We start from the raw sequence: 10117 nt of genomic DNA, 5'->3' as shown, positions 1-10117 counted from the left end.
CTGCAGGACTGGACACACAGAATCTTCTGTACAGTGAACAGACTAATGATTTTCAAATGGTGTGCAATTAAATGGGACAAATAAAAGTCCTGTAGACTTACTCTGAAGCAGGAACCCAGAATGTCAGGAGCTAAATTTACATGCAACCAAATAATCCATTAGTAATTGGACTGATGGCTCAGTTAAACTGAAATGACTTCATATAAACAATTCAACTGGTCAGACTCAATCCAAATAAAATTTTTAATGTATCGGACTGATATTCACAAATAAAACCTTTAAAGCCTAAATACAGTCGGCAGGCTATACACTATATCACAGTTGCATGACTTAAACATCACCGCCATTAAGCTTCTTCCAACTCTTTTAGTCTTTATTTAAAAAAAAAAAAAATAATAATATTTTCCCTAAAATTTTGATTTAGAATAGTTTGCAAGATTGTGATTAAAACACAGTAAAGGCTTTAAAATCAGACTATTGAGTAGAAGAGTTTACCTATTCAACGTGATGACATTCAGTGTCACTGATAACATCTATAGTCCCATTTAGCCACTTGTTCGCAACCAAAAAGGCAAGTAAAAGCTTAAAACAAGGGGGTATTACTGATGTATTTTGTGTATTAGAATAAAATAAGTTTGTGCTAACCACAGACCTTATTTATGGCATTTAACACACACAAAACATGGACTTCAGCACAAGTGCTAAAATGTGATCTTGTTTCCAGCCTACAAAAAAATGTCATCCCTGCAGCAGTCTGTCATACTCACAGTAGCTCTGGTAACATTATCACACTGGCTTTATCTGGTTCTAAACACAGCAACCGGGCAGTAAACCTATACTTTCTTCAGAATGCATGTAATGCACATGGAAACAAACATGAATCAGATCGCAATGTTTAGGGGTTCATATAAATAGAATGTGAAATCAGATCGGATTTATGAAAATGTGTGCATGCAGACATACCTATAGAGACTTGGAGGTGGGCTCTGTTGACATGGGCCAATATGAAAGCACCTAGCAACTACCCAGAATAGCCTAGAGAACCCTAGATACTACACAGAAGACTATAGCAACTAAAACCCACTCCAAATACATAGCCACCACAAAGCAACGCCCTGGCAATGACTTGCAGCATAACAGTGAATTTTGCACAAGAAAGGGGCATACTCACATTAAATTGAAAAAATGTTCATTAATCAATTGAAGTCAGTATGAAAGTATAAAGTGCCAAAATATAGTGGTTTTGAATGGGTGACATTTACCTTGACTTTTCCGGAGATTTTGCTAAAATGTAACCTTCTGTGTCATGGCACACACACACACAGAGGTCAATTTGTTGAGAGGTCACTTTCTGATTTTCATAGCTCATGTATGTAGGTACATAGGTGAACGTACTTATGTGAGTGTGTTTGGATGGATGTCAACAGATTCATGGCTGTGTGAGTCATCTGGGTTCGTAAAGCTTTTATGTGAGCTGCAGCCCCAGATCCTTGAGAGACAATATCTTGATACAAAAGCAATCTCATGTAAAGTAAGAGCCTCTCCCTGTAGCCAGAGGCCTGTGCAGGAAACCAGGACTGCACCTCGTCCTCCATGTGCAAAGATGATTTAGGGACACTCAGAGAGATATTATATACCTGCAGAACTGTTTTAATGTTTAATGTTTTAACTCAAAATATCGTATCTGCCCTTTAGCATCCAATGGCCATATATTTACGTTTCGGAGAACTATATAATTTATTATTAAATTAAAAGATACTAATAAGTGTTTTGAAAAACATTTTATGATGTAACCGGGTATTATTAAAAGCACTAAAATACTGTATCTGAATGGTTTAGTCCCTTACATGACCATTTCATAACCCTCTGAATTACTTAATTCTGACTGGTCACTTTTGGGATTCAATGGCATATTTTTGTGCAGTAATTACTAAAATGTGTAATTATCTATAGTGCCAGGAAAACAATTCCATATATAGCTTTAAGCTGCATGACTTCATCAAATGATAAAAAGATTTAATCTATTATTTTATGTCCATTTATTTGGAAATTAACCAGCTCATCTACAATATTTCTTAATTGACTACATTGTTTATTTATTTATTTATTTATTTATTTTTTTTTTTACCCACAAATCCACTTCAAAAAATGATTTTCTTACTTAGTATTTTTGTCTTGTTATCCATAACAGATACCGAAACATTCTTAAATCAAGATACATTTACTTGAGAGGCAAAGTGACTTAAGATATTTGGTCTTCTTTTGAGGAAAATATTTAAATTTTGTTTGTTTTTGCTTAAAACAAGAAAACGTTATCTGCCAATGGGGTCAGAGAAATAATCATGTTTTCCCTTTGAATTAAGATTACTTTTCTTTCTTTTAAGCAAAAATGAACATTTATACATTGGAAAAATAAATAAATAAATATATATGTGTGTGTATAATATATTATAATATATTATTTTATTTTTGCAGTGTGTCTTAAATAATCATATTTTCCAATAGCGTGTACTGTATGAATGCATTGACACTGAAGACACAACACACAAAGTTTTATATTTAACAATATATATTTTTTAATTTCATTGTACATTCCGTTTTGACATAAGCTTTTATTCACAAACAAAAGTAGGCATCTAAATAAATACTATATAAAATAGAACTTCAAAATAAATATATCTATAAAGGGACATTTTCATATGTGTGAGAGATTTTTTTTTTTTTTTTTTTTTGCTTTTTGCTTTTTTAAACAAAACAAAAGCACATTGCTCTTTTCTTTAATCCTCAACATGAACAATGAAGCCAAAATAATGCAGAGAGTACAAGCCCAGTTTGAAAGGCAGCTTAAAGTGGGTTAAAAAAGAAGAATGGGTTTCTAGTGACCAAGAAACTGTATCACGAATAGTCACAGCGTCCTGATGAAAATCTCTCACCAACAGCTCGACAGAAGGAAGATCGTTCAATTCCATCGTGCATGCCACAATATTAGGCGAACAACCATAAAGTTTACATTTTACAGCTGTATCGTTCTCCGTAGTTGACAGAATTGTGAAATACGAAAAATAAAAGCGAGAAGGTGGGGCGAAAAAGCAACACCGAATAGGATGGAATGGAATGTTACTTGAGAGGGATCCCCGTTCCTCCCAGACAAGTTCACACACAGCAGCTGTGTATGTCAATCAAGCACTGAAGATGTTGCACCATTTTAGGAGGAAGGAGGAAAAACAAAATGCTTGGCCACATTGGGGTGAAAAAGCGTTATTTTGAGCGTGACGAAACGCCGTTCCCTCTGCGAATTCAATTAAATCTACAGTTTCAGGGGCACTGAGGAACCGGGAGTTAGCCGAGCCTCTCTCGTGCTAATGAGGCATGGCTAGCATTAACAGAGGTATTTTTATTGCCTGGCACACTTTTCTAAATCAAGTGCTTGTAATCGAAATACCTAAACACCCTACCTTCTATGCCACAGCCACATAATCTTTACCCCCCAGCCCTCCCAAAAATATAATAATTCATTTATATACTTTTGTACTGAATTGTAATTAAACTGTACCATGCAATTTCTCAGGACATTTGAAACATATAGCTAGTTTTTCTTAAAACTATTTACAAGAACGTGTAACCTGCATAGGTCGAAATCTAAGATATCTATGGTACATTTGCAACTCTTCCCTATGCAGCTATGCAAGCTTCTCCATTCAGAACTACTCTGGCACCTATCCATGGGTTAGATTGCAAAAAGACTTAAACCCTAGCCTTATACATTCAAGACTAAGAACAGTAGTGTATTTCTGCTTTTCGGATTTGTGCAACAAGTACAAATGTTGGAGTATGTGGGACTAAATGAGTGAACCGTGGGTTTGTGTCGAACAGGCCGACAATTTTCCCTCATGCTCCCAGACTCTAGGAATCCTGGGAAGTAGAGCACCGTACCTTTAAGAGCTTCGCACTAATTGGCTAGAGTACAACAATGCATGCCCACTTGGAAACAAACGGTTATAAAAATGGTCAACGAAATCTCTATGGTGCACTCCTTTGGCAAAATCTCTATACTATACATATAACAAAATATATATGTGGAGAAAGCAGTTCGATACTAGGGCACGTCCATGTAGCGTTATGTTTGGTGCGTAGTAAACTAGAGGAATTTTTCCAACTACAGTGAAACACTTTGTACATGCTACTGTACATAATACTGTGCTTTTGCCTTATTATAATGGTGATACAATTGGCATGTTTTGTTTAGAAGCGACAGAGTAGTATACGCTAACTTTATAGCTTCTCCTTGTCCCGTAACTACTGGCCCAATTCTCCTGGTAGCTTATGAATGCTTGGTGTCTGAATTGCTGTGTTTTGACCACTGCCGTTCCCTTAACTCGAGTCACCCGACTAGTTCCAAGCTGAATTCACATGCTGCTCGTAATTCAGATGAACTGATGATCCCTGAGGTCATTGTCTACAACAAATTGAACCACTAACATTTGGAAGAGTCATTATGGAAGTTTATGTATGCTATGGCATGTTTTCAAAGGGAATTATGAAAGCTATTTTACCCATTTGCCATCAAAAACAAACATTCTGTCCCCACAGAAGATAGAAAACATCCTGTCACGTGGCTATAGGCGGTCACCAATGTCTTTCGCAACAGTTAAGGGAACTTAGAATCCTTCAATGAAACCAAATTACCTCCCGTGTTTGCATTTCAAACAACAGAAGAAATAAAGCTCTATAACAAGCTTGTAAATGTACTGTGCACAGAGATGAAGTCTGGTTATTTTGATTGTGACATGTGTTATCAGCTTGGAATTCACTGCAACCTTTCGGCAGTGCCAGATCCGGAGAGGGATTGCCAAAGTATAGAGTATTCTTGAATGGGTGATATTTACTTTGGCTTCTCAAAGCCGCCCAAAGAGAAAATAAACATCAGAGAAGGGATTGGAATCTTTCAAACAGACATTTTGCTCAAATGCAGCATTCTGTGTCAGCAAGTTATTTTACTAGGGGGTGAAATGGCAAAGACTTTGATCCCACGGCCATCACGCGAACCCCAGGAGAAGAAAACGCAGGCCTTTCCTTTGTTGTAGTACTTTACGAATGAGTAAAATAATGATTTGTGCCCTTTGGTCAGTCAAATGTTGCTACTGATTTACGGCAGGGTGCCTTGAGCGTGAGGATCATGCGTGAACTTTAAGTACCGTGATTTTGGGAAGTACACCGCTATCGGAGAAGGTCCTGCGAACTTTGCTCGCGAGTCACTTTGTACTCTCCGTTTCTGGCACGCCATCATGAGGCCTGTTTTTCCAGCTGACAGGCCTTGACCTCTGCCACCTTGCAGGCTTGGGTGCTTTTGCAGCGGCAGCCTGGGCGGCTGATGCCGTCGTAGCACTTCTGCGAAAGCTTGGCACAACCAGTGGCGGGCAAATAACACATCAGGCAGGGCAGCACCAATGAAACGGCCGCCATGAAGGACCAGCGTGCGCAACAGTTCGAGTGCGAGCAGGAGCATGGCTTGTCAGCACAGGAGCCTTCCTCATCCTCATCAGTGCAGTGGTAGAAGACGCCCTTGACTAGACACATGCAAGTGACAGAGTCCACTAGGTTCTGCGCTGAGCACAGGCACTCTTGGTTGCAAACCCAACACGAGGGCAGGGCCCGGGGCAAAGTGCACTCCGTGCATCGGCATTTGCCACATTTCTCGCACAACAGTGCATGCTTCTTCTCCACTGGCAATGCTGTAACCGCCTTCACATTCTGAGTCTTGGAGCTCAGCGCCTTGGGTTGCTCTGCACCTAGGGTCCTGCTGTGGCCATTGCCAGTAGTGTACGGATCCACAACAGGGGTGGGGGCTGCATGGTCCAGCAGCCTTTGGTCGGAGGAGGTGCTGCTGCTGCTGCTGATGGAGCTGGGCCGACCACTGAAGGAAATCCAGGGATGTGTGGTGGCATCCGGGACCTCGCAGCGGGACAGATGAGGATGGTGGGGGGCTCCCAGCAGGACTTCCTGCCCCCTCTTGCTTGCCTTGTGGCTTGGTGGCTGTTGTGAGATCACAGCAGGGGTGTCGATGTAGTCATTCTCCAAATGTAAAGATTTCATTTGGTCAATGGGGTAAATAGTTAATGGGTGCTGGAGCCGTCCGTAGGGAATGCGGCTGTCCAGCAAAGGCTGCACCATGATGGAGGAGGAGACTCCAGGAATGTGGTGAGGAACCCTTGACTCCATCTGTAGGTTGTGTTCCTCATATACCAGAGCTCAGGTCAGCATTTAGCACTCCTGCAAAGACCACAGCACAGCTTAGTACTGAAAACCACCCTCACAGAATTCTGATCAGATAACCTAACGATGGGTTTGTGTGGAAAAAGACCACAAATACATCTAAAATGGGCCCTTTGCATAACAGAGAAAATTGCATGTAACATTGTTAGGTATATTTCATTACAACTCATTATTAGGATTTAAAAAAGGAACCTGTATAAACTTTCACTTCCACAATCAGATTTATTAGTATCAAGTACAAGCCTGCGCTAGTGTTCTGATGGGAGGGGTTTATTCTGAATAAAACAAACATCAAGTAGATTAAACTAGGGTTAAGATTCACAACTTTTCTTAAACAATTAAATTACCATTTACTACGCTGATGGAGTTAGATTAGGTAAAATACTCTCCTAAACGCGGCTGCACGTTTTAAACAGTTAATCCAGTGAAATCTTTTCGTTGTATGGTCCTTTAAAATCGTACACAGCCAATCTGTTTGCTACAGAAAGCTGAAGAAAACTGTAGGCTATATGAAATGACAAATATCTACCTGTTGCTAGATTTTTGCTTGAGCTATGAAATATATTAAATATTGAAGTGGCGTTGCTTCTGCGCTTCTCTTTGTAAGCAAGCCTGCAGCCTCTAAAGCAGTTTCGTCTGAAGCGACGATTTATATGTTCGCGTGCCACAATTACCTACAGTTTCATACAACGCATACAAAATTCAAACGGCGTGTTTAAGAAGAACCATTACATATTAACCAAAATCTAAAAAAACTAAGGATCATTAATACAACTATGTCTGATATGTCTCTGACTAATCTCCGTTAAGTGCTAAAACTGTTTTAATGCTGAAGATGAGCTTCAGTGCCTCGAGCTGCAGAGAAGCGTCACGCAATGGTTTAAGATTTTAGAACGCGAACAAACGTGGATCATGATACGCAACACGAAATAGCCTGCTGTCGCTTCCCCGATCGAAGGAAACGACGCGTATACGGTTAACCTCGAATTCTCACCTGTTCTACGTGTACATTTCATTCTTAAATCGCCCACGATCCTGTCGTGGTTAGCTACCGTAGTTAAATATTTACACAAGGCGCAAATACACCTACAATGCGTTGCTAAAGAACGGCTGTATCGGCGCTTTGTGATAAACCAGCAGAATAGAAACGACTCGATTTGAAGCAAGAATATAAACTCGGTGTTATAGCGTTGTCCTTGACACTTGGATTAGATTTTTATATATATAAAAATAATAATAATATAATTATATATATATATATATATATATATATATATATATATATATACATATATATATATATAAACACTAATATTTTAAGATAAATGAAAAAACTCACTTATATTAGAAAACAGATCATTTCTTCTCAGATGAGTGTTGCGATATATTCCAGTAGGCTACCAGAGAGAGAATGATAGATAGATCCAAACGAAGCCGCGAAGGGGGAAAAAATCCGGACGACTATCCGTGCGATGTGCTCTGCTGCAGTAAGAACACAGTCTTCATACGATGTTGCAACTACATGAGGGAAATGGCTTTTTATGAATGGGAGGGTAAGAAACGTACTGCGCAGATGCTTTGACAGGTTTTTTTTTTTTTTTTTTGTGAATGGGAGGGCATTACGACTCGGGGGTTACACTTTTATGAATGGGAGAGCTCCGGATTTTACTGCGCGTGCGCCGTTTCAAGATTTCATGAATGGAAGAATGGGGGCTTTTCGTCACAAGGGCAATGTCAAAGCGGATTACATGAAGAAGGCGGCTACTACTGCTTTAATTCATGTTCTCTATACATTGCCTTATTCGTGCGTGTCTTCCAAATGTCCTGACCTGTTACGGTATGGAAGCATTCTTAATCATCTTGAAAGGAAATATAAGGCAACTGCGTAGGCTGGACAGTTTGAACATATGCCGTTGTCATGTGTTATTTTTGATATGACGCAGTGGATATATGAAATTGCACGATAACGTTTTAGTCCAAAACACTTTTGAGTTTCATCACCGCGGGTTAATTTGTAAGCCTCGAGTGGCGTGCACTTTATCCTCGGTTTGGGTAATCAGAAAACAGGTCAGGAACGATCGGTCTTACTTAAAATGGAAGTGGGAAAGATAGAGAGTGAGAGAGTTTGCATTTAAGCGGTCCCATTTTCATTTGTCATTTCCAGTTTGGCTGCAATGGAGTAGCACAAAAATGTTTATGACGCAGCAGCAGCATGAGGTCATGCAGGATCAACAAAAGAACAGGATGTTGTCGATTTGTAACGATCCCACAAGTAGGAAATGTGTGTGAATTTTCTTTTTAACATCCCTGTGTCTACCCTTCCCCCCAAAAGGATAGTTCCCAGCTTGTGGCTTGACTAATGCTGTCAGATGTTAATGGGCAGCCTCTACATTAGCACACATTTCCATGACAACATCTGCTTTCATATTAAAAATACAATCACAGCATTTGATGTGCTAAATTTAGGAGAAAAAGGGGTTCATTATTATTATAGCTTTGTTGTATGCAGTGTATACTGCACTAAAATGTAACTCTATGAAAAAAAAAAAAAAAAGAAACAGCACATTTAGTATTGATTAGATGGCAACCTGGGGGAAGGAGACAGAGCTAAATATAGTACATGTACTATTTGAACTCTGTGTGTTCCATTTGGTGCAAATGACCACAAACTGAGAATAGGGTTATCAAATGGGGCAATTAAACATCTCCAACACACAATGGGTTCCATACCATGGAAATGGTTTCTGCCTAATGTCATATAAATCTAATGATAAATCACTGATAAATAGGTTTATTTATTTATGTATTTCTACCCTAGTGAAATATGAATATAGCCTACTAAAACATATTTGAAATACATTTATTTCATGTTAAGTATACTAAAAAATACATATTTATGTACTTAATAAAAAATGCACTGCAATTGTACTTTTAGTATACTAAACTGGTATACTAAACATACTTTAGTATGCTAAATTGGAACAACTGATTTTGTACTTAATGCACTTTAATTGTGCAAATGTAGTGCTGTAGTCCAACTAAAGATATACTGAAGTATATTTGATTGTGCTCAAGTTGAGCTATTGCAAGTATACTGTAAGTACACTTTGAATATATTGCATTTAAAGACTGATATTATGCAAAGATCATATAGTCCTCATCAATAGTGACATTAAAACACATTTAAGCTTAATATTAAGAAATGTGCATTGTGCACAAGTAGTACTCCAAATAAAGTTTAATTAGAATTTTCATATCAGTAATCTCGTGCAATATGTCAGTAAATATGTTAATAGATTTGAACTTTACTAAGTGTGAAATAAATGTCTTTTAAATATATTAATTTTTACTAAGGTTGAAACTTTTTGGTTTTTAAGGTTAGATTGTTAAGAGATTTATTTATTTATCTGTGCAACCAGTTAAGGTTCATAAATAAAGCATTTTAAATTAACAACCCCACTGTACTATGCATAAAATTTAATCACCTAGTGCTTTAATCACCTTCATAAATGCAAAAAAAGTATAATTTTTTTTTCATGGATGCTCAATCCTTTTACTTAAATATGTGCTGTTGCTTTCAGGCCAGACTACAGTGGTGACCTGATTTAAAAAGCAGCAGCCTGTGGCCAATTGGGGGGTCCCTAGGTTTCAAGCCAAGCCCACAGGAAGGAGCTTGTGTGAGGGATATATGCGGAGAATGCAAGCCTTTGGAGATCTGGGCCTATGTGGGAAGAAGGGGTAGGCCCCTTCGTGTCCCCTGCTGATACAGAGGGGAAAGCTGAGCTCTTGGTGAGATGGTGACCCTCGACCCTTCTTCAGAGAATTGACAGGAGCGGTCCTGAAC

General features: G+C 38.7%; 1 protein-coding gene across 1 annotated transcript; it reads right to left on the bottom strand.

Moving 5' to 3' along the window:
• Positions 1-2551: 2551 nt before the first annotated feature.
• Positions 2552-7858, bottom strand: LOC122141195 (protein sprouty homolog 4-like). The gene is made up of 2 exons (XM_042747552.1): positions 7613-7858; positions 2552-6270 (listed from the first exon to the last, which is right to left on the bottom strand). Exon 2 carries the CDS (start codon positions 6217-6219, stop codon positions 5284-5286), a length of 936 nt encoding a protein of 311 aa, XP_042603486.1. The 5' UTR covers positions 6220-6270; positions 7613-7858; the 3' UTR covers positions 2552-5283.
• Between the last annotated feature and the right edge of the window lie 2259 nt (positions 7859-10117).

This window comes from Cyprinus carpio, chromosome B21 (genome assembly GCF_018340385.1).
Source record: "Cyprinus carpio isolate SPL01 chromosome B21, ASM1834038v1, whole genome shotgun sequence".
NCBI lineage: Eukaryota > Metazoa > Chordata > Actinopteri > Cypriniformes > Cyprinidae > Cyprinus > Cyprinus carpio.
This window is presented reverse-complemented; position numbering and strand designations above follow the sequence as displayed.